Source organism: Pelobates fuscus, chromosome 4, assembly GCF_036172605.1.
Source record: "Pelobates fuscus isolate aPelFus1 chromosome 4, aPelFus1.pri, whole genome shotgun sequence".
NCBI lineage: Eukaryota > Metazoa > Chordata > Amphibia > Anura > Pelobatidae > Pelobates > Pelobates fuscus.
Window position 1 is genome coordinate 315281025 of NC_086320.1, and position 26811 is coordinate 315307835.

The window sequence follows — 26811 nt, forward strand, 5'->3', positions numbered from 1 at the left end:
ATACGGTATTTATGTATACTTGTAATTGACCTGTGATTTGAGAATTCTCATATTTTAAACTAACAATAATTTGACATCTGACATCATTTCTTTTTCCTGGAAGTAGCGGCAATTTAAAGCACCATTTTCAAAGGCAAAACACATTCAAAAACCTGCATTCTTCATATCTACTATTAAATCGCTTGCCCCATGTATTTTCCATGCCCCAGTAAGCTGTATTCGAAAACTGTGCGCAAAATAAACTTGTTTTGGCACTCTGACAGACACAAATCTTTTAATTTGTTTTGTTAGGGGAATAAAAGTGTAAGGCTCAATGTCAAGCAAGTGAGTGCCACAACAACTTTATTTTTTATGTGAGTATTTAAAGATTACCTGAACGGAATGATGGGAGATTGGCGTACCTTCTCTTCATGCTCTGGTAATGTTACCCAGTGAAAATCAAGATTCCAATCAAATACACCTTGTCGCAGGTCAGCAGAGTAATAATACTCATATGTCTTCCAATTAATAGTGTCTAGAACTGGAGAGACTATTCGATTTCTAGAGTTAAAAAAATAATAATTGCAATAAATGTTCATATTATGTTTATACATATTTTATATTAGACTTGGCTTGACTTGAGCTATGTTATAGATAAGAAGGAGAATGCTAATGCCTATTTCAGGTTTCGATTGGGTTTTTATAAGTGCAGAACTCTAATGTGTGCGAAGCCAAAAAGCAAACTCCTTGGTTAAGCAGAATATTTAAAGGATCACTATAAGGTCAGGAACACAAACATGTATTCCTGACACTGTAGTGTTAAAACCACCTATCTAGCCCCCTGCCTCCATAAATATAGCAAAATCTTACTGTATTCAAGCCTGAAGCTGTAGATCTGCATGCTGTTTGCCTCATAAAAACAAGCTGTCTGTTGACATCATCAGAAGTGGTAGCCTGATCCAATCAGAGTGCTTCCCCATGGGATTGGCTGCGACTGACAAAGAGGCAGATCAGGGGCAGAGCAAGCATGATTCAAACACAGCCCTGGCCAATCAGCATCTTCTCATAGAGATGAATTGAATCAATGAATCTCTATGAGGAAAGTTCAGTGTCTGCATGCAGAGGGAGGAGATACTGAATGTTTGGATGCATTTTAGTTGTTTTTGTGACTATAGTGTTCCTTTAAGGCCAAAGTAGCTGAACTGGATGCATAGTTGACTTAGAGATTTTTTTTCAGATTAGCTATTATGGCTTTAAAATAGAAATTCACTGTGTATTCTCACTTTACTGAATAACCTAGAATTTTGAAAACCATCAGGCAGAAGTCCGAGCACCAAGCATATGGCCCAAAAAGGCGACTCCCACCATGGGTATGGATTGACCATGTTCCCAAAATCATTTTGCCCTTCATCTACCAGTACTTGGAAAGACATGCATGAATGTTTATAGGAGATGAAGAAACGGATGTTGAGATGATCTTAATGTACTGGTGTATATTGTAGATACTGTTTGATAACTAGAAGATGGTCTCACCTGTTATCCAGTATTTGGTTCAGCAAGGGTTCAAGCCAGCCTTTGTGACACTCACAGTGGGACTCCATGAAGACCAAGACCTCCCCTGTCGCTCTTGCTGCTCCCAGTTTACGGGCTCCATAAGCCCCCAGTCTCTTATTACTTCTTATCAACTTCAATCCACCAAGTCTAGAAATATATTCACTCAGGGCAGACTTCAGTTGTCCTAAAGCCATAAACAATAAATATAATTATCACCTCAGTGTGCTAAATTATGCTATCTTCATTTTAGTGAATCATTTGGTGTTATACTCTATTTTATTTGTAAGAGATAGGTTTTTAAATGACACAGTGCCTTTTCTCTTTTGCATTCTAAATTAAAGAGACACTATAGTCGCCAAAATAACATCTGCTTAATTAGGCAGTTTTTGTATATAGATCTTGTCTCTGAAGTTTCTGTCATTTATGAGTTAAATCACCTTTTGTTCTGTTTATGCAGCCCTAGCTACACCTCCCTGGCTGACACAGCCTGCATGAAAACAAAATGGTTTCACTTTTAATCAGTTGTAGCTTACATTAAAAGTGTTTTATCTACTGCTCTGTAAATTGATCTTTTCTTACATACAGGAGGCTCATGCAGGGTCTAGCAAGCTATTAACAGAGCAGGAAATTCAAAATTCTCCATTAAACATAGTTTGCAATAAAGGAAGTGTAAGTATTAGATGACTATTTACAGGAAGTGTTTATGAAGGCTGTGTTAGTCACATGCAGGGAGGTGTGACTAGGGCTGCATAAACAAAGTGATTTAACTCCTAAATGGCCGAGAATTGAGCAGTGAGACTGCATATGTATTTTATATACACCAAAAGTGCTTTATTAAGCTAAAGTTGTTTCGGTGACTATAGTGTCCCTTTAACCCCTTAAGGACACATGACATGTGTGACATGTCATGATTCCCTTTTATTCCAGAAGTTTGGTCCTTAAGGGGTTAATTCAATATCTATCCATAATGAGATCTGCTGATCACTGGAGAAAGTAGGAAGAAGCTTACAGGGTTATTTACTAAAGCGATAATTGGAAGTGAATTTAAAATTTAGGGTAAAAAAAAAGCCAAATTAAAAAAATTATCTGAATCAGCGATGCTTTCAGTTCGGCTACTGTAGAATAACATTTTACATTCACTTTGAATTCTCAGTTGAAGTAACCCTGTTTGCAAAGTATAATGCCATCTTGAAACCAGGTATGCCTATTTTTAGTTTTTTGTCAGATCCTCCAATGGGCGCCACTTATTAGACTGTAATATTATAAAGGCAGGTAGGTTGTATTCCTAAATATTCTAAGTGACCATGCTTTTTATCAAGGTAAACACCCTTCTGACAGTAATGCCAATTTGCTTACTTGATAATGTTTTATATTGGTATAAAACAATTGTGCGCTGCAACCAAGATGTTCTCGACAGTTCTGGTGAGTTATATTAACTACCCTGCGTTCAATAATTTTATTTACCAAGTGACTCTATTCTTACTCACCCCTCATTATGGTAAAGAGAAAGCAAAGTGTGCGGTACACAATTAAAAAAAACATATTTAGTATCCAAAATTTGACAGTGTGGTAGCAGAATCTACTGAACCTACCGATCATGGGTCTCCTGGACATACAAACACAAATAATGCACACACAAACACACACAAGTGAAACCACAGGTTTGAAAGAATACACCATGCTTCTACAAGGCAAGCTTCAATTTGTTTCTTGTATAATGAGAGGTGGAAACAAAAACAGTGGAGGATCCAAGGGGGAACACAAAGGTAAATTGTCCCAAATAAGCCATGTACATTATTTTCATAATTCTTTATTTATACAACAGAGTTTAGATAATACCAAAAAATTAAAAAGGTCACCCTCAGGGCACTTTAGTGCCAGGAAAACGAGTATGTTTTCCTGGCACTATAGTGGTCCTTTAACAACATAACCTTTTATATAGTCAATTGCAAAATACAAACAGTGCTCCTGACATCAAATACTCATTAACTAAATCACAACAATTATATACGCATCAACATTTCAAATGGCCATTTTAAAACATCTAGTTAAAATTGAGTGAATGGAACAGTAGGGACAGAGGGATTTGTGCACAAAATAGGGACTGTCCCTCCTAAACAGAGACAGTTGGGGGGTATGCTATTTTAATCATCAGGCTTCATAACTCCTGTATGCTCGTGGCCTGAGGAGAAATTGCCCCACTGTTCCCTTGTCAGCTCTCCTATGGTTTTAGGGTCCAAAGAAGGACTTATTCCCATAATAAGGGATACTTGGATGGTGTGTGGTTATGCCTATTTCATTGTATTAGTTTTTACTAAATATCCCTCATATGTTGGCTGTATGTATGATTGTTGGGAAGTACCTGGCAAACATGTATCCCTTTTCCAGCTTATACTTTTTATAAGTAATGGAAAGTCCCTTTTATGGACGAAGATATTGACTGGTTACTCATACGTGCTGTTAAAATGTTCGTGATTTAAAATAAATTTTTCTCTTCTTTGTAGATCGTATGCCTGCCTAAGAGAGCCCCAGAGCTTTGGATTACTAGTAACTATATACCTTAATGATATGTAACCCACTTCCTGGCAAAAGACATAGACAGCAGATTTAATATTGATTTGGCCCATTGCTTGTATGGGAAAAGGCTGACGTGCATGTAACCATTTAAGTAATGCTTTTACAAATATTTTTAACAAAATGAGAATTTTGCTTAAAAATGGCCAGTAACTCTCACATTCTAAGGACCAGGACAAGACATGGAGGACAGATAGCAAGAATAATTGTATCTGTCACTACTTTCCCATCACTGTACTGTTGATAAAGAGAGATAATCTATTTAGGGCCAGATAGAGCGCTTTGTATTAAACAGTTGCGTGACACTGATTGCAACTAATATGGTTAATTTAGCAGCCCAAACTTAGATTACAAGCTCATCTTAAAATGCTTTTAAAATATTATTCAGCCTCTCAGTGAAAGGCAATATGTATAAATATTGAGAAAGTTCCTAGCTGTGGATAAATTACAATAAAATACTTAAAGGGACAGCTTAATGTAGACTTACTACAGAAGAGGGAGCCGGACTGCCCTTAATAATCCTACAGCTTTTTTAATAGAACACTGATTTTTAAACGTCTCTATTGTTACTTTTGTGCATTTCAAAATAGATAAGTATTTATTGTTTGCTCCATCTGTGTGTGTGTGTGTGTGTCTTTAACTGTTCCAGGATGCCTAATATAAGTTCTGTACAAAAAATGAAGCCTGTCGTTAGTGTGCATTGCACACTATCAACAGAATAATGAGCTTCTACCTTGCAGGCAGCGTCTGCAAGGGGGGGATGCATTTATCTCCCCTCCCTCGTTCATTAAATCCCTCCCGCCTTATGTTTTTTTTAGTTCTTGTGGTCGGCTAATTAAGAATATTTTGTGAGATTAATTAAAGCTTGACCAGGAAACCTGTGACACTGGCTGAAGATGGTTACACCTGACCATCATTAAACTCCTACATGAACACCGGATATGCCTTATGGATCGTAGATAATCATTACAGGCCTTTTCTGGATGGAGATTATTAAAGGGTTACTCCAACCACCATGACCCCTTCTGCTTTTATAAGAGATCGTGATGAGAGGAGTCTATATGTGCAGTGTTTCTGCTTGAAACCCTGCTTATCCACTGATATTTGCATTTGTGTGCCAGGGCAAGGTACACCCCTCGCACACTTCAATTTGGCAGACCGGAACTCTATTCTGGACTACCTAATGTTAATTCTGTGCATATTTTACTTCTGTCATCACTGTGCACAGCACGCTGGTGACAGGCGTAATGACAGCTTTTGTCTCCCATACCTACCTCCTTCACTGCGGCCCTCCCTAGACCCTCGATTGTTTTATTTTGCTTCTACTGCCCTCCCTCCTCCTTTCTCTTTCTCCACTCCCTCTGCTCCACCCTTCACTGGCTCAGAGTGTGCATATGCACTCTGTGATGGTTAAATGGTTTAATCAAAGGCTCTGCTATGAGAAGCCTTTAATTGGACCTCTGTGACTGTGTGGCTTCCGTGATATCAGACGGGAGCGTGCTGAACAGTGCTGGGAACTTCATTCCGTGCTAGAATTTAAGTAAGTAAAACCTTTTTTTTTAAGTACCTTTTTTTAGCATTTCTGCTACTAATGTCCAGTAGGGCATTATTCTTAAAAAAAAAAAAAGAAAAAAAGAAAGCCAAAAAGGGGTAGAGTAACTCTATAAGCAGTGATTACCTTGTTGACTTAGATCATCGACTAAGATAATTTCCTTTAGAACATTTCTGGGAGAATTGTCAAGCACGCTGTGCACCGTTCTCAGGAGTGTAGACCAAGCCTCATCATGAAAAGAGATAATAACACTGGCTGTGGGTAATTTTTCATGGTAACTCTGGTGGAGACATCTGTATGGAAAAAACCCAATTATTAATACCTCTGATTAATGTGTCAAAATGGCCCTACTTAGAACTCAAAGATGTACTTAGTTACTGTTTATGTCTTATCTCTGTTTGTTATTTGCACTTACATTCACAACCGCCTAATCTTCTGTTATACATACAGGGAGTGCAGAATTATTAGGCAAATGAGTATTTTGACCACATCATCCTCTTTATGCATGTTGTCTTACTCCAAGCTGTATAGGCTCGAAAGCCTACTACCAATTAAGCATATTAGGTGATGTGCATCTCTGTAATGAGAAGGGGTGTGGTCTAATGACATCAACACCCTATATCAGGTGTGCATAATTATTAGGCAACTTCCTTTCCTTTGGCAAAATGGGTCAAAAGAAGGACTTGACAGGCTCAGAAAAGTCAAAAATAGTGAGATATCTTGCAGAGGGATGCAGCACTCTTAAAATTGCAGAGCTTCTGAAGCGTGATCATCGAACAATCAAGCCTTTCATTCAAAATAGTCAACAGGGTCGCAAGAAGCGTGTGGAGAAACCAAGGCGCAAAATAACTGCCCATGAACTGAGAAAAGTCAAGCGTGCAGCTGCCAAGGTGCCACTTGCCACCAGTTTGGCCATATTTCAGAGCTGCAACATCACTGGAGTGCCCAAAAGCACAAGGTGTGCAATACTCAGAGACATGGCCAAGGTAAGAAAGGCTGAAAGACGACCACCACTGAACAAGACACACAAGCTGAAACGTCAAGACTGGGCCAAGAAGTATCTCAAGACTGATTTTTCTAAGGTTTTATGGACTGATGAAATGAGAGTGAGTCTTGATGGGCCAGATGGATGGGCCCGTGGCTGGATTGGTAAAGGGCAGAGAGCTCCAGTCCGACTCAGACGCCAGCAAGGTGGAGGTGGAGTACTGGTTTGGGCTGGTATCATCAAAGATGAGCTTGTGGAGCCTTTTCGGGTTGAGGATGGAGTCAAGCTCAACTCCCAGTAATACTGCCAGTTTCTGGAAGACACCTTCTTCAAGCAGTGGTACAGGAAGAAGTCTGCATCCTTCAAGAAAAACATGATTTTCATGCAGGACAATGCTACATCACACGCGTCCAAGTACTCCACAGCATGGCTGGCAAGAAAGGGTATAAAAGAAGAAAATCTAATGACATGGCCTCCTTGTTCAACTGATCTGAACCCCATTGAGAACCTGTGGTCCATCATCAAATGTGAGATTTACAAGGAGGGAAAACAGTACACCTCTCTGAACAGTGTCTGGGAGGCTGTGGTTGCTGCTGCACGCAATGTTGATGGTGAACAGATCAAAACACTGACAGAATCCATGGATGGCAGGCTTTTGAGTGTCCTTGCAAAGAAAGGTGGCTATATTGGTCACTGATTTGTTTTTGTTATGTTTTTGAATGTCAGAAATGTATATTTGTGAATGTTGAGATGTTATATTGGTTTCACTGGTAAAAAATAAATAATTGAAATGGGTATATATTTGTTTTTTGTTACCGTAAGTTGCCTAATAATTATGCACAGTAATAGTCACCTGCACACACAGATATCCCCTAAAATAGCTATAACTAAAAACTACTTCCAAAAATATTCAGCTTTGATATTAATGGGTTTTTTGGGTTCATTGAGAACATGGTTGTTGTTCAATAATAAAATTAATCCTCAAAAATACAACTTGCCTAATAATTCTGCACTCCCTGTAGAAGGATACAGGAAAAGTTCTGTAACCTTCCACAGCACCTCCAGCTCTCTTTGTTCCAGGTTCTGTTCATGCATCATAATATAAAGAAAGGAGATGTTTGCACTCCTAAAACTAATATTATTTCTCGTGTTTAAAAAAGAAGACCCTTGACTCAGGATTGGCTAAGATCATCAATGTAGATGATCTCAGCCAAGGAGGCAGGTCAGCAGCAGATAGGGCAGCGTGGCATGGAAGAAAAGGTAAACTAATGCTCTTTTAACCGGCGTTGACTAGGATACTATAACATTAGAAATATGCATTTTAAGGGGCACTCCAGAACCATAAAGGACATTTGCTTGCTGAAAAGGTTTATGTGTGAAGAGTGTGCCATCTTTTTTTAACATTTGCAAAAAGTGCAGATTTCAATACAAATTTACACTTTTATAAATTACCCTGGTTACACCCCCTCATGCTACTTCCTGTTTGGTTAGCTCAGTGTAGCTAAACTCAATAGGCAGCAATTGCTCAATGCACCTGCCTTGCAAAGACTTCTCACTGAGCTGCATTGGGAAGTCTGTGATTGGACAGTCACAAAGTCTAGGCGAGGTCAGAATGGGATGGTTTGCAAAGGCTGCAGACAAGAGAACTGCAGGTTTTGCAATCAGTTTTTATACATACCCCAATGAAAAAAAAATGCATAATTAAATGCATGCAAGTTTTTCTTGGGGTATATCTACTAAACAATGATTTTTATTTATTTTGTATTTGAACAGTGGAGTGTCCCTTTAATGTTGGTAACAGTCTGTTGTGCTCATGGAAAAATAATCCTATGCAACTGTACAATTTAGCTTAATTTGCCATGACACTATACAGTGGGTAGATATGGAACTACAGACTCGGAAAAATGTTGATACAATCGGCAAAAAGGGATGGGTAATCAGTGACCTCAGAACTGTAAAATGTAGTCAAAAATTAGCTAAGTTGTGACTATCAGTGAATCGGACAAATTTTTCAATCAGTTCTTTTGCCCAAATTTTGTATTTCAGATTTTTAACTCATTACAATTTGGTGTTTAGTGAATAAAGCCCATAGATTTTAGATAACAGTACAATTGCAAAATTCCCTTCCTACACACAGTCTTCCTTAGCACACAAAACCAGGCACATACATCCATTCATTTATATTCCTCAGACAAAACATAGAGATACACTTAAAGATTCCTTATCTAACATAAGGTATGTGTACACATTCAGATTCTAAAAACTGACATGGCTCCATAACACATTATATTAATGAAGTGGTTATGGTGCCTAGAGTTATGTCCTTCCATTACTTTTTAAATGATTAAAGGGCAACTGTCATCACATTTTCACATATCATTGTTCTTGTTTTTAAATTCTTTATTTAAGACTACAAGAAGACAATTGGTATACAAACAGTATATTTCTTGACATAATACAAGGATTAAAAAAAAAAAAAATACATTCACTATAAATTCTAGATATGATGTATATTGATTTTGTTTGAGAAAATTTCACCTTTTTTTTTTTATCTGACTGAGCAGCCATATTTGGTCCGTTTTTACTGTTCTCTGACCCACGATGGCTGCTCAGCCAAATAAAAAGTGATATTTTTAAATATTGTTAAGTTTCATTAAATTGAAAAAAAACGTAGTGAAAATTTGTTGGCCGTTGTCCTTTATCAATGTGTTTCTGTCCCCCACTGGAGGCATGGCTAAGATGGAGATGCACAGCAGTGATTGGCTGAGAGCTTCAGCCAGTCACTAGTGCCTATCACTGCATGGGTAATGGGGGAGCATAAGCCCTAGCAGTCGAGAGGGTCCAGGCTATATAGATAACCCTGAATAGATAAATGGCACCAAGGGAAGGCAGAAACTTCAGTTTGATGAAGTGGTTATAGTGCCTAGAGTGTCCCTTTCAAAACACATATTCACACAATGATCACCATACACACATAAAGAGACAATCTTAATAAAATGCTCATATACACATTCCATTAAAATTCCCATACAGTCAAAAGTTAGCACAAGACAAATTAGGGACTAATTTGTCTTATGGTAAATCTCTGTCTTGACAAAAAGCGGACTTACTGCCGTCAAGTTTTGTCCCTTCCCCCAGTCGTTAACATAAGGCACTTTTTTGCTCATTTTGAGTCAATATCTATGGAGGCCCCTGCGGTCTAGATATCAGTGTCCTACTCGTGCGCATATGCAAGACTAACGCTGTGGGCTCCTGGCAGACGAACGAGCAGAAGCTGCTAAATTACAATAGCAGCGCACACAGCAGACAGCTTCAGATAAGTATAACTTACCTCCACTGCACCACCGTCCATTGCACGCTGAGTAGCGTTGTCATCTTTGGGAGTCTTTACAAAATATGGTGACAAAGTCGCTTTAAAGTGACATACTGAAGCATCTGACATGGACAAAGAGCCCCTCACTCCTAAAATCCTAAAGCATATAGGATTTTCCCATCTAAGCATCCCCCTTCTAAATGAATGCACACAGGAATGCCTTTCGTAGACATACAACTCAACCCTTAACAGATTTTTTTTAATTCTGTTCCTTAACACACACTGTCTTCCCTAGAAAACACTTGCATATGCACAGAATTTTCCTAAACAAACACACATGCACACTGTATGTGAATAGGCATAGCAGATGTGCTGATATTTTCATGCCATATGCATTGCATTACGCAGCACTAAAGCAGAACTTTTCTACTGGTGTTAAACAGCACAGGTGCTCAACTTGGAGAATTAATACTCCATATATCTCTGTTACTGACACAAATATAGTCTCTGCATTACTCACAGCGGGTGCCGACCCTCCGGTATTTTCCTATGTAAGGGAATCCTTTGGCTGGCAGACGAGTCCAAACCTTGTCTATTTAGTGCGTTTCCTTTTTGCGTGACACATACCACAGATGGTATTTCCTCTTCATTCTTCTTCTTGGGTTGTCCCACTATCTTGTACATTTTTCGCCTGACCCTGTCAAGACCTTGCGCAGGTCCAGACATCTTCATTGCAATCAAACCTTCATCCCTTAAAGAAGATAAAGGAGAAAGGACTTCCACCTTGTACCCTTGTCTGTTATTATCCCTCTCCAGAAACAAGCCCATGGCAGGCCACCCATCGTCAAGCTCGTTGTGATGTGGATACGGATCTCTGGATGTGCCCTCACTATGGGATATTGGATCCAGAACTGTGATCATCAATAGTAGAAATAGCATCCCCAACATAAGCACAAATAACTGCAGCTGGCATAGCAGCGATCTGCATCTCTTTCTCAACAACATGTTGATTGCTGTCTACTAAGACATACACCGTCATGGTATTTGCAAATATCTTCATTCCTGATCAGCTTGCCTCTCATCTAATTTTTCAAAAACAAGTCTTTATCTTCGCTATGAGCATCCAACTTGCACACTCTTTGAGAGTATGTGTGTATGTACATTTAATGTTAGATATATTCCAATACAATATGTAAAACGTATAAAAATCAACCAAAGAAAGAACACAATCCAAAACCTTTAGATGTCACTATTCTTGCACAGTAGGTCATAGAGAAGATCTGCTTAGAAGACATTCTATCTTCCTTCTGGGGAACAATTTCACGTGTTCCGTGTAAGCTCCCCACTTTGTCCCAGCTGCTTGTATGAGAACGTGGCCAGATGTGAGAGCTGAGCTGAGCCGTGTTGTGACACAGTGCTCAGATCAGATGAACAGATGTAAATAGGCAGGCAGTCACTACCTCCCCTTCACACACAAGTTCAGCACTGCCAGACCTTAGAGAACACTGCTTTTCTCTCATGGTCCTAATGCCCTCTCTGTTAATAATTTTTATTGTCAGCACATCTAACATGTTATAACGGAAATGCTAACAATTCAACAACAGAAACGATTAAATGCCTTTAAAGAAAATCCAATATTTTTTCTCCTTAGCAGTGAAGCTTGGAAAATATGACACATCACTTCGAATTCTCCAAAGTTAAATAAATGTATCCATCCAAGATCATAAAATGAAAGGTTAAAAAGGCAAGCTTTTAAAACTTTGTTTTCTAAGTTAAAAAACAGTTATGCGTTTTTGTAGCTGATCTTATGCGTTACACGTTGATTGTTAAGAATACAAATGTTATATAACAGATGCTTACAAGATGTAAGCCATAAGACGATATTTACATGGGTCACAACTTCTGACTTTTTAACTATCATAGAACTATAAATACCATGAGCCTCTGCAACACTTTGGCTACCTAATGATAGGTTACACACGATTCAAGAACTGCTGAAGAATCACAGTTTTTCTGTTCCACTCCTTGTCAAAAAAAAAAACAAAACCCTTTTTTTATTTTTTTTATTTATGTTACAGTGTTTTTAAACACTATTACTTCTTTGAAAGTGCCATTTCCTCACCCTTTCTCCTGAGTAATACTTAATTCAGTCAACTCTAGATGTTATAAGGGGAGGGCTGATAGGGGCGTTAGCTCAGAAAACAGTCTTGAAAAGCCCCAGATCTTTGCCACTTGTTCATTGTTAGCCCACAGTGTAATATTGAGAGAGAAATAACAGCCCTGATTACATTGTTGACAGTGCTACTTCAATGCATGATATTTGGAGTTAGTTATACAGCACAGTGTGGAGGTATTGATGTGTTTGCAGGATTTTGATGCTGTGGGTGCAGGTTTAATGCTGCAAGTTTGCTGTTAATAAAGGGAGAGACTGACATTTCACTGGATGAGATCAAGGCACCATCTTTTTGTCTACCCAGGTGAAGATGCATTTTGTCACCCCCTTCACATTGCTTACACTCTTCCTTCTCCTAATTGTGCCGCTCTCGTACAGATATTATGGCGAAGTGTGCGTTTGGGAAATTATCCTTATGGGGCAAGCCATTTTTTTGCACATTATTTTTTTTGTGCAATTTAAACTAAAGTAATCACAGTTCCCTCACCACGGTCATCCATCCCCGAGCCCATTACACGTGGGCAGAGCCAATGCAGGTCAGTCCACCCTTGGGTTACTGCAATGGGTGCCAGAGCAATACATCAGGTGTGGGGTTAATATAGCAGGTGTAGAATTCAAGAATATAGATTTTTATAATAATCTGAATTAAGTCTAACATTTGGTGTAGTACACTGAACATGTTAGGGTTTATGGCGAGACAAAGGGCCCAGTATAATATGGGGTTTATGGAGGGGTTTAAGTCACTATATATGGGAGGGCCGGAAATATCTACTTATAGTGGGTGGAGTCTAGTGCTAGACTGAAGCGCACTTAATTTTTTACTTCTCGGAGAGGCATGATAATATTTGGGTGATTCAGTGTACTACACTAAAGCCTCGCACATTTTATATGATATCCCTGCTTTTCCTTCGCAGAGACCTCTCTGCAGATACCTTTCTCAAACCATACTCGTGCAGCCTGTCAAATCACCCGTGGCCCATGATTCTACTTCCTTCCTACTGGTCGTAGCTTTGCTACCACCTAGGATACGTGCCTTGAATACCTCTAGCCATTATGGCATGACGCTATTGCAAGTTGTGCCCTTTTCTGGAGACTAGGGTTCACACCATGATCTTAGGTACAAGCTATTCCGGCTTCTCCCTCTAAGGCCCCACTGCCTGCCCATGTTTACACCTCATCCTCAGAGGATGGAGACAATGAAATGGCCCCCCCAGAGGCTGAAGATAGCACTTATTGCAAGCAATGAAATTGAGCCCCTCGCGAACACTGTCCAAACTTCTGATACCATCTTTTAGATAAGTTTGCAAAATATTCAAGCTGTATGTAATGTGTGTGAGCTGGCTGTGATGTGATGTTTGTGCCGGCTATGTGTGATGTGTATGTTTTCTGGCTGTATGTGATGTGTGGGGTGGCTGTATATAATGTGTGTGGTTGTGCTCTGTGTAGCCCCCTCCTGCTTGGCTGTCTTCAAGGAAGGGTGCAATGATCCCTGGTGGTCCAGTGCAGGATTCATACTCTCTGGTGGTCTAGCAAGGGTTAGCTCTGCTTGGTGGTCTAACAGAGGTCCTGAGTCCTGGATGGTCCAGTAGGGGAGTGTGAGATTTGCACCATGGGTGGTTGCACAGCTCAGTAATCGCTCCCTCACAGTTCAGCACTCAGTGAGTCAGAGTCAGAGTGCAAGCTGGGAACATTTGGCAGCTGCGTTCTGAGTCACTAAAGAGTAACGAATCTCAAAGAAGCCATTACTGATGTCTGCACCTGCTGGAGGTTCATGGGGTTGTATGGGGGGGGGAGGGCAGGGGGGGGCTGAGTGAGTCTATGTATCTAGTATTATGCACCTGTGTATGTGTCTGAGAATGTGTGTGCATTTCTGATTGAGTGTCTCTGTCTCTCTCTGGCATTGTGTACCTGTTTATGTACCTGATTATCGTTGTTTGTGAATATTTGTCTCTGTGTCTGGGAGCATTTGAGTGTAGGGTAGTTGCTTGCGCGGGTTTGTTTGTAAGGCAAGCTGCTTGTGGTTTTTGTGTGTTGTGTTTATGGTCAGGCTGTGTTTCCTGCGTGGGAGGTAGTGGCTGCAGACCTTACAGTCCTGTTCTCTATGACCCACTTTACAGAACGCCAGATCTACAAGGAACCACAGACCATCACGAGGAGGCCATTTTTAAAGGTCCGAGCAGGGAGATACTTTGATCTCCCTGCTGGCTCAAGGAGGACCTGGTCAGAGCTGGAGTTCAATCTGACTCTGATGTGACACCTCTCTTCAAGTGGTGCCTCAGGCATGTGTCATGCCTGCCATGCCCTAGGTACACCACTGGGCCCCCCTCAGGAATTCTATGTCTGGACATACAATACAGTATTGTAATGTATTATAAAATATATTTTTCAAAGGGAAACTCTAGGCACCATAACCATTTTAACTTATTGAAATGATTATAGAGCCAGGGTAACATCCTTGCATCCTTTCGTTTAATTTGTCAAACTGACATCATATGGCATTAAAGTGGAGCTTGCAGCTCCATCTTAAAGCTATGTCAATCATAGAGCCCGGAATTTGGAAGCGGGTATGCCACCATTGACATAGGTGGACTTGCAGGTACTGCTCTCCTGTCCCTCTCTGTCTAATAGCTGGTGCTTGGTGAAGCCTCCTGAGAGATGTAATCCCAGGCTCTATGATAGACAGACATAGCTTTAAAATGTTGCTTTGAACCTTAGACATTCACCATAGAGCACTGATTCAAAAAATATTTTCATGTACTTCCTGAGAAGACTTTGGGGGCGGCCCCCAATCAGTCTCTAACAGTGGGGGGATGGAGCACTTGAACACAAGTCTGTATGGAGAGTCCATTAAAACCCTTCTAGTAAACTGTAGTCTGTGATATGTAGACGTTATATACATTGCTAATACCAAGATACAGCATGGTTTTGTGTTTTTCAATTGGTCATCTTTCCTGTCTATGGGTGAATAGTATAATTTACCGATTGTGAGGTCAAGATGATGACATCATAGAAGGGCAGGATGCCAAGATTTATAGATTCATCAACAATGTTCCCAGTACAACATGTAGATTTTAACACCTCAGTTCTAAGCAATGAATGATTAAATATATAATTTGAAGTATTTTATCGAAGTAAAGTGAGTATTACTACTGTAATTACTTATGCTTGAAATGTACAGCAGTTGCTGGGCTTACGTCCAAAATTTTTAATCTTTCAATGTGAGTTTTAGAATAGACCCCTGTTTTATCAGGGATATTCACTAAATATTGAGTTATGGTGAGTAGCTATTGCTAAAATTGAATAAAATATAGATCAAAATATATGAGTCGGAAAAATATCTCAGTTTATAAAATACAACTGGATAATTATTCTAAATTCTAAACTTTATAATAAAATATAACAACTGGGGGGGGGGGGGGGGGTGAATCCCTAACTCATTCACATTGGATACTTCAAGTTGTCTGCTGAATTTAAGACCATTTTATATAGATTTTAGGTTGTTGGTTTTTTTTACTTTTGACTTTCAATAAATCTTGGTAAAATTACACTATAATAAACTTACCTACCGACAGATGGGATAGTTTTGTATATACATACAATTGTGCTACATGGAGTAGAGGATAGTTTATCTAATACAGTAGTACTATGCATAACAAAAGTAGAAACAATAAAAAAGGCTGTGCCACAATCAATAATTAAAAGGTCCAGTTAAAAGGAAAAAGTATAACCCCGTTTGCGCCCAGAGAACCGACACCAAAGGCGACAAGCTCCCTGACCTGAGCTCGACGCCCAGCGGACTTGTCGCCCACTATCGACCTATACGGGTCGTCTATACAGGACTGTGTGCTGGACTCTCCGCACAAGCTTACATACCTGTTATACAATGCAGTTTTGTTTTAAGTTTATTCTTTTTTTTTTTTAAATGTTTAGCTTAAGTTCGCACCATAACTCCACACATTAATCTCAATTTAAAGCTTTTATCCACAGTTTCAGTTCTTAATATATGATAACTGGCTCCGAGAGCAGACAACATGGGATTCTGTTTAAGATGACTCCCCCCCCCACTGGGCTGTTTAAGCGGCCAAAGGCCACATACCCGGGATTTCCCAAATCTAAATCTGAGAGCCCACGTAAGCCATCAGCCCTGCCATCCATAAACAGGGCCTACCCAGCCGGCCTCATGCACCCTCCTAACATGTGGCATTCCAACTAAATGCTAGGCAAGAGGAGTAACCAATGTGACTCTATATATAAAAACGGGTGGCTTAGCAAATGTGTAATTGTTGCCATTAGTTTTTCTTTTATCTATCTCATATGTGTTGTATAACATGAAAACATATTGCACTTGATGTGAAGCAATCTTATATTCTGCATACCCACAAAAATAAAGAAAATTAAAAAAAAAGATTGTGTCTATAAAAAAGATAATGGGCACAATAAAATGACCAAAAAATACTTTAATATATATAAAAGAACACAATATTAAATATCCATAACGCGTTTCGTATAAAATACTTTTTCCATTTGAGTTTCTAAAACATTTAGTGACTACTGACTTCAAATAGAATTTTACCAGAGCCAATGACAGAGCTTGCCTGTATTTTTTAATATATATATATATATATATACACACACATATATTCAAATTTAGTGATATTTTCCTTTCTTCGAGCCATACCACCCTGCCAGATGGCTTGTGCTCGTTGCATTAATGGCTGGTTTTAAAAACCATTACAGCAGTCAATCAAGATACTAGGACAAGCCCTACTACATGAAAACAGGATTACAGTGGTATTTAACACAACCATAAAGGCATATGTGAATTTTGGAACAATCAATTAAACTTTGCCATGAGTCATATTCTTGGAAACTGGCATTTGCTACGGAAAAATGAAAGAACTGAATGAAACGATTCAGTGCAAAAACTATGCTACATAAGTAACACTGCTATAGCGGCCATTAACATTTTCTTTGGCATTTAACCTTTTCACGACAGGTGACAAAGCAGTACTGTCATTATTTGAAAGTTTTTCTCCCTCCCTTTATTGTGTACCCCTTTAAGTAGTTTATTTTTATTTATTTTTTTTGCAATAGGCTAACCTTCCGCCGAGCTGTTCATACAACATTTAAAAATATTAACTCTTTAACTGCTTGACACAAAATTGATATATAGAATCTAACCATTTATATCTAAATGTGTTACTGGTGCTCTGCAAACACTCTCAGGTCAAGCCACAGGGAATGTAATACTTCATAAAAACCTTAGTGTGCGTTAGTATTTAATGTACACATTTACACAGGGCTTTACAAAACTATTGAGAACACTTGCCAGTCATTTGCTAAAGTTACACTGAAATGTGTTCTGTATGTTTTATTTCAAGACACTATAAGTAAAAAACGGTAATTTTAGCAGGGTACTGTAAATGACACCACCGAATTAAAATCGTCTATAAATTGTATTAAAATGTATTTCATGGGATGCTCTGATCATAATTCACTGTTTGTCAGCAGTGTTCTTGTTAACATCTGACATTGCTAATAAAAAATGCATTTAAAAAAAAAAAGTAAGAATAGACATTCCACTCAGTTCAATCAAGGCACAGCCAAGGCACACATCGGAGGAGGAAACCCACAAACACAGTTTTTCCACCTTCATGTAGTATGTTCAGTCATGGAAAAGGTCAGAGTTTATAGCTATAATTTCCAAGGAACCAAGATAGAGGCACTACAGGATATAGGTTAACATAATAACGTGTATTTCAATATTACATTTTGTTTAATTTTTTCAGACCTAACAAACATATATTTGTTTAATATAAGGGGTACGTAAACATTATATTAAACAACCTGGGAAGTGACCAATACCCTTTATAGAAATATAAACAATTAATCATATTGCTAGCATACATATTCACACCCAGGGTTACTCACTAAAGTGACAATTAAAAAGCAAGTTAAACTGAATTTCAAATATAGGAATCTGTTGGCGCTATAATGGCAATAATAATAATAAAAACATTCTCTAAGTCAGCAATGCTTCTAGTTTGGTTACTTTGGCCTTTAATTTGAAATTCACTTTGCATTTTCATTCTAGTGAATAACCCTGACCAAGTAAGGATAGTCTAACACCCACAACTTAACCCCTTCAGGATGGAGTCAATAGTACACATTCTGATCAAAACAAAATGTAAACAAAAACTGGAATTTGCGCTACATGTCTGTTAAACCATAATTCACCTCTTTCATATTATATGCACCCACACTTATTATATATGATTTTGTTCAGGAGAAACAGGGCTTTAATTTCTTATGAACTATTCATATATGAAACATAATTCATTATGAATAAAATAAAAAAAACTGTGAGAAATGTAAAATATTTCTAAATATTTGTAGTTCCGCCTCACATTTTAGCTGTAAATTTTTATAATACTGTTAGCTTTTACTGCAAAAAATGCATACATTTAGATTCAGCAAAGTCTCACGAGTACAACAATAGCCCCCACTAACAGTTTTCACAGTGTTTTGGAACGTTAAAGGGTCAAATATAGCACATTCCATTTTTCAGTTTACCTTTGAGACTGTGTGATAGCCCAGGAATGAGATTTACCCCATGATGGCATACCATTTGCAAAAGTAGACAACCCAAGGTATTGCAAGTGGGATATGTCCAGTCTTTTGTAGTAGCCACTTAGTCACAAACACTGGCCAAAGATAGCATTCATATTTGCTTTTGTGTGAAAAAAGCAAAAAACAAATATTTGGCTAGTGTTTGTGGCTACTAAAAATGACTGGACATACCCCATTTGCAATACCTTGGGTTATCTACTTTTGCAAATGGTATGCCATCATGGGGATAATTCTTATTCCTGGGCTACCATACGGTCTTAAAAGGCAACATAAACAACCTGGCAAATTTCAATGTGAAATAAATGAAAAGCAAGCCTTATATTTGACTCTCTAACTTTCCAAAACACCATAAAAACTGTACATGGGGGGTACTGTTATACTTGGGAGACTTCACTGAACACAAAAATAAGTGTTTTAAAACAGTAAAACATATTACAACAACGATATTGTCAGTAAAAGTGCCGTTTGTGTGTGAAAAATGCAATAAAATTCACTTTTACTAAAAATATCATTGTTGTAATACAAGTTACCATTTTGAAACACTAATATTTGTGTTCAGCAAAGTCTCCCGAGTAAAACAGTACCCCCCATGTACAGGTTTTATGGTGTCTTGGAAAGTTACGGGGTTAAATATAGTGCTTGCAATTCCAATTCTCTGCACTTTCTGCCTGGGTTGTCAGGCATGTCAATCAAATTTTAATTAATTAAATCACATAATTATGTTAAAATATTACTGAAATATACACGTAGAATTTTAATATATATACATATATATGTATTTAAAGTCTATGTGTACACTTATGTAGTTATTTATGTAATTATATATATGTATCTGTATATATATATTTGCGGTTATTTGTATTTTATAGGTAGATAGATATAGAATGTCATTATAAGTGTATTTTGTTACCAAAATACATCTTGTATATATGTAACGTCATTTTAAGTGTATTTTAATACTGATATATATACTTATATTAACATTAAAATACACTACATATGACGTTACATATATATAAGATGTATATATATTATATTTATAATATTTTATATCTAAATATAAACATTTATTTTATTTTAAAACATGTTTAATAAAAAAATGTTACACTACCCACCAGCAGGGGGACTGTCTGACATTTCAGACAGTCCCCCTGCTGGCAGATTCACAGCCAGCTATAGGGGGCCATGTGCTCGCTCTTTGAGCGCGATCACATGGCCCCCGGGGACCTGATTTGCCGGGCTAGGGCTGCCTGGGCTGTCAGGCAGTCCTCCCGAAGAGGATCGCTGAAAGCCGTTACGGCGTTCTATGCCGTCGCAACGGCTTTAAAGCCCATTTAAATGGGGATGGCATAGAACGCCGTGACAGCGTTAAAGGACCACTATAGTGCCAGGAAAACAAACTCGTTTTCCTGGCACTATAGTGCCCTGAGGGAGCCCACACCCTCAGGGTCCCACTCCCGTGGCGATGAAGGGGGAGGAAGGGGTTAATCCCTTACCTTTTTTCCAGCGCCGGGCTCCCTCGGCGCTGAGACTTTCCTCCCTCTTCTGATGTCATCGTCTGAATGCGCATGCGCGGCATGAGCCGCGCGCGCATATAGCCAGTCTCATAGGAAATAATTCTCAATGCTTTCCTATGGACGCTGGCGTCTTCTCACTGTGAAAATCACAGTGAGAAGCGCGGAAGCGCCACTAGAGGCTGGATTAACCCATAGGTAAACATAGCAGTTTCTCCGAAACTGCTATGTTTACAGCAGAAAGGGTTAATCCTAGATGGACCTGGCACCCAGACCACTTCATTAAGCTGAAGTGGTCTGGGTGCCTATAGTGGTCCTTTAAAGGGTTAAGTAAACAAATATAAATAAATCAGAAACCCTAAAACGTATTACTGGACCTTATAATGGCCGGATTTAATGTAATTAAAGAATAGCACAGAACAAGCCACGGTCAGGAAAACAGAAGCTACATAAATGGTAGACAAGCAAGAAATCAAGGGATACAGAAATCAGAATAGTCAAAGAATAAGCCAAGATCAAAATAAACAAGAATCAATAGAAATAATCTCTTGGATAACCAAACAGGAAACCATAAAAGGGCACTGAAAATAAACCAAAATTAGTTTAACCCCTTAAGGACAGAGCTTCAGAAGCTTGTCTTTCACTTAATGACAACGGCATTTTTTGCATTTTTTGCTATTTGCGTTCAACTGCAATTTGCTTTTTACTTATTCATTGCACCGACACATATTATATACCGTTTTTTAAAGGACAGAAAGGGCTTTAATTTGATGTAACACATATATATATAAATGCTTATTTATTATTAAAAAAATACAGAAATATGCAAAAAAATGAATTTTTGTGTGTTTTTTTTTACAGTTTTTGCAATAATAATGTGTACATAATTAGTGCAGGTTAAGGAAAGTAATTAAAAATAAATTCATTTAGTTGTTCTGAATTACAGAATATATAATGTGTCTGGGATTTTCAGTTTTTTTTGGTAGTTACAGGTCACAAAGCACAAGGAGTAAAATACACTTTTTATGTGTAGCGATTTTTAGAATTTGGTATGTTTGTCTTGTAAGCCTAATAGCCATAAAAGAAAACAAAATTGCCACACAAAAGTATATATTTATATAAAGTAGACACCACAGGCTATTTACCTAAGGTTGTTTTGACACTTTCTACGTAGCCATTTTACCGCCAACCTCTGCTAAATATTGGAGTAAAATTGTGTTTTTTGGGGGTTTTCGCACACAAACTTATAACAAAGAACTTCTCATGTGTATTTTGTAAAGTTGGTGTGTGCTATTCCTGTACAAAGTTTTATTATGTGTTCAGTTACTTCTGCTGAGTACAACGGTACCCCCATTGTATGTCTTTGGCACTATTTCGTGAAGCTACAGTGCCATATAGGAGACCTGTCCTTTTCAGTATTCACAGTAGAATTTTGAGAGACGGATTTAATGAGCCTATGCTTCCAATTGGGGTATTATAACAGTTTGACTGTTCAAAAAAACCCCACAAAGGCCTACCATTTGTAAAAGTAGACACCCCAGGGTATGTCATAAGGTGCATATTGTGCCTTAACATGCCCCCATTTTTTTACCATTACATGCCAAAGTATGTGGTAAAAAATAATTTTGTGCATTTTTTACATACGGATTGCATTTTTGCTGGGCATTTTGTATATTTCATATGTGCCACTAAGTTCAAACCCCCCAAATTATGCTCAGCTAAGTCTTCTGAGTAAAAGGACACCCCCTTTGTATGTCTATGGCACTATTTCGTGAAGCTACAGTGCCATATAGGAGACCTGTCCTTTTCAGTATTCACAGTAGAATTTTGAGAGACGGATTTAATGAGCCTATGCTTCCATTTGGGGTATTATAACAGTTTGACTGTTAAAAAAAACCCCACAAAGGCCTACCATTTGTAAAAGTAGACACCCCAGGGTATGTCATAAGGTGCATATTGTGCCTTAACATGCCCCCATTTTTTTACCATTACATGCCAAAGTATGTGGTAAAAAATAATTTTGTGCATTTTTTACATACGGATTGCATTTTTGCTGGGCATTTTGTATATTTCATATGTGCCACTAAGCTCAAACCCCCCAAATTATGCTCAGCTAAGTCTTCTGAGTAAAAGGACACCCCCATTGTATGTCTATGGCACTATTTCGTGAAGCTACAGTGCCATATAGGAGACCAAGCCATATCAGTTTTTACCGAACTTTGAATTTTGACGCCGGGCCTAAGTGCAATTTCCAAGCATCTTCGCAGGTTTTAAATTCAAACTACCCCACAAAGGCCTACCATTTCTTAAAGTAGACACCCCAGGGTATTTCAAAAGGCATATTTTGAACCTTAGCGTGGGATCATTTTTCCGCTAGCGTGTACCAGGTGTAGTGGTAATAAGCGTTTTTTTCTGCCTTTTTGACACACAAAGTGAGTTTGCACAGTATATTTTGCAAACCATATGTGTACTACCACTGTATAATACTTCATATGTTGCTCAGCTATGTCTGCTGAGTACAAAAACACCCCCGTATGTACCTTTGCCAGGTATATGTGGACATCGGAGGGGCACATTTGGGACACAGCCATTCCATTTTTTTTTCCAACTTTCAATTTTTACGCTGTGCCCATGTCCCATTTTAGAGTATTTTACCAGGCTATATAATCCAAATACCCCATAAAGCCATACCATTTCTTAAAGAAGACATCCCAGGGTATTTCAAAAGGCATATTTTGAACCTTAGCGTGGGATCATTTTTCCGCTAGCTTGTACCAGGTGTAGTGGTAATAAGCGTTTTTTCTGCCTTTTTGACACACAAAGTGAGTTTGCACAGTATATTTTGCAAACCTTATGTGTACTACCACTGTATAATACTTCATATGTTGCTCAGCTATGTCTGCTGAGTACAAAAATACCCCCGTATGTACCTTTGCCAGGTATATGTGGACATCGGAGGGGCACATTTGGGACACAGCCATTCCATTTTTTTTCAAACTTTACATTTTTACGCTGTGCCCATGTCCCATTTTAGAGTATTTTACCAGGCTATATAAACCAAATACCCCATAAAGCCATACCATTTCTTAAAGAAGACATCCCAGGGTATTTTAAAAGGCATATTTTGAACCTTAGCGTGGGATCATTTTTCCGCTAGCTTGTACCAGGTGTAGTGGTAATGAGCGTTATTAAATGTATTTTTTTACTTTTTAAAACTTTTTTTACTTTTTAAAACTATTTTTTAAACTTTTGTTTTGCTTATTAATTTTTTTAAAGTTTCCTAAACTTTCGTAAAACTTTTTTTTACAGATTTAACATTTTTCTAAGCTTTTTTTTTTACGTTAACCCCTAACTAGCAGTAAGCAGCACTAACAGTAAATTCCCCATTTTCCCATAACTCCCACCCACCCCAGCTAGCAAAATATTTAATTATACAATATTTAAATTAGTTAATTAAATAAATTTAACCCCTCAGGGTTAAAAAATAAATAAAAGTTAATCGTCAGGGGTTAAAAAAAAATTAGATCACAGTATAATACTGTGATCTGTATTTTGATCACTGTAGGCAGTGATCGACTGGCAGGGAAGGGGTTAATTTTTATTTGGACTGGGTAAAGGGTTTATTTTTTTAAATTTTTTACTTAAACGTTATTAAAACTTTTTTTTAACTTAATTTTTTAACTTTTTAAAGCTTATTTTTAAACTTTTTTTAACGTTAACCCCTAGTTAGCCTAATACTAAATCCCCCAATTCCCCACTAACTTCCACCCTCCCCAGCTAGCTAAATTTATAACTTTAAATTTTTTTAATTAATTAATAAAATAAATTTAACCCCTGAGGGTTAAAAAAATAATAATTAACCCTCAGGGGTTAAAAAAAAAAAATCAGATCATAGTAAAATGTAATCCCTGCCAATTGATCACTGTAGTCAGTGATCAATTGGCAGGGAAGGGGTTAATTTTATATTAAAATGGGTAAAGGGGGGTGGTATTTTAATTAAACTTTATTGTTTTGTCACCAGGGGGCAGGATCACTGAAGATCCGGCTCCCTGCACTTCACACAGAACCAGGAAGTGCAGGGAGGCGGAGGTGAGTATAGAGAGCACATGTGCCCGCTCTGGCATGCTGTCAGAGCGGGCACATGTACTCTGACAGCCCGATCCGGTGCTCCCGGTCTGCCTCTAATGCAGAGGCAGACCGGAGCACCATTAACCCCACGATCGCCGCGATTGCGGCGATCTGGGGTTAATTTTAACGGGTGACGGACGAGGTCCGTCACTCGTCGTTAAGGCAATCCCCAGAGTGACGGACCTCGTCCGTCACTCGTCGTTAAGGGGTTAAATACCCTAATAACTGTTTGGATTGATGAATAGTGGTCATGTGAAGTTGGAAAGTGCGTGCACAAAGTTAGAATGATGTTGTGTGCACATTTGTGAGTGAATAATGAGCCATTAAAGGCTCTAGCACACAATGATTCGGCGTCTCACCTGCTTCCAGGCTCGGCCGCCGCGGAGGTAGAATCTGGCACACTTGGTGGAGTTCCCACAAAGCTAGTGGTAATGAACAGTGACATTCCACACCGACATGTGGTGGAGACAGCATCACACTACAACAATACATCTCAGCAAGTATAATCAAGATGGACCACCAATTTTGGATATTGGCAGCCTTATGGGAGAGTTCTTTGTGGAGCAATAAGTTGTTGAGATTCATCCTCAGGTTTTCTCTCAAGATATTTTTGAACAGTTTGAGTTATACCAGGACTATCTAATAGCACCTAAACGGCACACTCTCTTTGCAGCTGCACAGATATTTACATTCCACACTATCCGTACAACTCTGTACAAACATGGACATCAATCTACACCAACAGGGTTATTTACAAAGTGAGAATTAAAGGTGAATTTTAAGTGAATTTTAAATTAAGGGCTAGAGAAGCCAAATTGAAAGCATAGCTGACTAATTTATCTTTACGTTTTGCCCAAATCCAATTCCCACCATTTTCCAGACGTAGGTGGTGCAGCGTAGATTAATTCTAGAAGTACATTGTATCAAACTGAAATGAGGTGCTTAATCTTTGGGAATGCCTGCACCACCAGATGCAAGAAAGATAATCTGTACTTGGTCTCCCGATATAGATCAGGAAGAGAGAGTAGATGGTGTCTAACTCACAAGTATTTGTAAAGATCTCTATTCTGAATTCCGTTTACAGTAAGAAGAACTTCAAATGTTGAAAGTAAAGAGTTAGCAAATTATAATAAAGGTTCTTTCATATACACCAAAACATGGAAACACATGGGCCTAAGGAACAACTGGGTTAGAGCAGAGGCCACTACCTGATAGTAATAGAGTAAATGGGGTACACCCAGACCCCCTTTTCTTTTGCTCCTTTACATAGTAGGCATTGCTATACACTGCCTCTTATGCGCATTAATACATTTGTTGGAATGTGTTTGTATGGCCATACAATATCATTTCACTTATTTTTACCTAAAATTTGTCACTTTGAATTCAGACAATTTGCGTTTTAGCGAATAATACTTTATAGGATTTTTTGGAATTTCCCAAGATATGCTAGTGTGTCTGGATGTATCATTTGGATGTTTTATGTCCACACGTATCACAATTTTTGATGTTTTATTTCTGCGCTTATCGTATACTGTGTTATTTCTGCAACTTGGAATGACATTCCCCAGTAACTTATATTCCCAGAAAATACACAAACTTCATATGAAAAATAACAAAACTATTTCCAGTGTTCTTATTTAGTGTGGCTCCGTTTCAGTGTCGATCCTGCAATATTTATACTGGATGTCAGACTGGATGTATGCCTACTAATGCAATAACAGAAATCTGGTTATGCAACTCATAACAGTTTATTTCCAAATACACATGAACAAAACAGTAACATGAAAATATCAGTTGGAATCTACATATATATATATATATATATATATATATATATATATATATTATATATCAGATGGAATATATATATATATCCTTGTGGTTGGAGTGAAATGTTGACCCATTAATTATTCTAATTTGCTTTTTTTTATTTTAAATTCTTTATTTTTGTTGTGCACTTATAACAAACGCAGGCTTGCCTCGCCACAACAGCAATGACAGGCCGAAATCATTACACAGCATTAGTGTGGCATTCTGAAATCAGCACATTTTGAGTTTTTTTTAAGAACAGTTAATGAACAGTCGAGTAGGACTAACTTGTAAATGAACATACAAATAGTATAGTATTGGTAGGACTTTGATTAGGCTCAGCCTAGATATGTCAGGACTCAGGAGAGGTGGATCGTAAGCGTTAAACGTAAGGAGCTGAACTGACAATATAGTTTTTGTAAGTAGGACCTGAGTAGCAAGGCATGTGTTAGAATTCTTGCACATTAATTATGGAACTAAGAGACTGAATATAACCCATGACTAGGTAGGGGTAGGTAATCTACCGCTGTTACTGACAGGAGTTTCTCAGACTCCAATTAAAATCAGTGGGTCAGGCTTTCACCCTGGTGGAAGCATAAG

At 38.2% G+C, this 26811-nt stretch overlaps 1 protein-coding gene across 1 annotated transcript in view; it reads right to left on the minus strand.

The window, feature by feature from the left end:
• GALNT15 (polypeptide N-acetylgalactosaminyltransferase 15) overlaps positions 1-11360 on the minus strand; it is a 49797-nt gene extending 38437 nt beyond the window's left edge. The window contains exons 1-4 of the mRNA XM_063450696.1: positions 10478-11360; positions 5786-5952; positions 1513-1717; positions 373-540 (exon numbers count right to left, since the gene is read on the minus strand). Of these exons, the coding sequence (XP_063306766.1) occupies positions 373-540; positions 1513-1717; positions 5786-5952; positions 10478-10962 (1025 nt within the window). The 5' untranslated portion in view covers positions 10963-11360. The remainder of the gene's footprint in view (positions 1-372; positions 541-1512; positions 1718-5785; positions 5953-10477) is intronic.
• Between the last annotated feature and the right edge of the window lie 15451 nt (positions 11361-26811).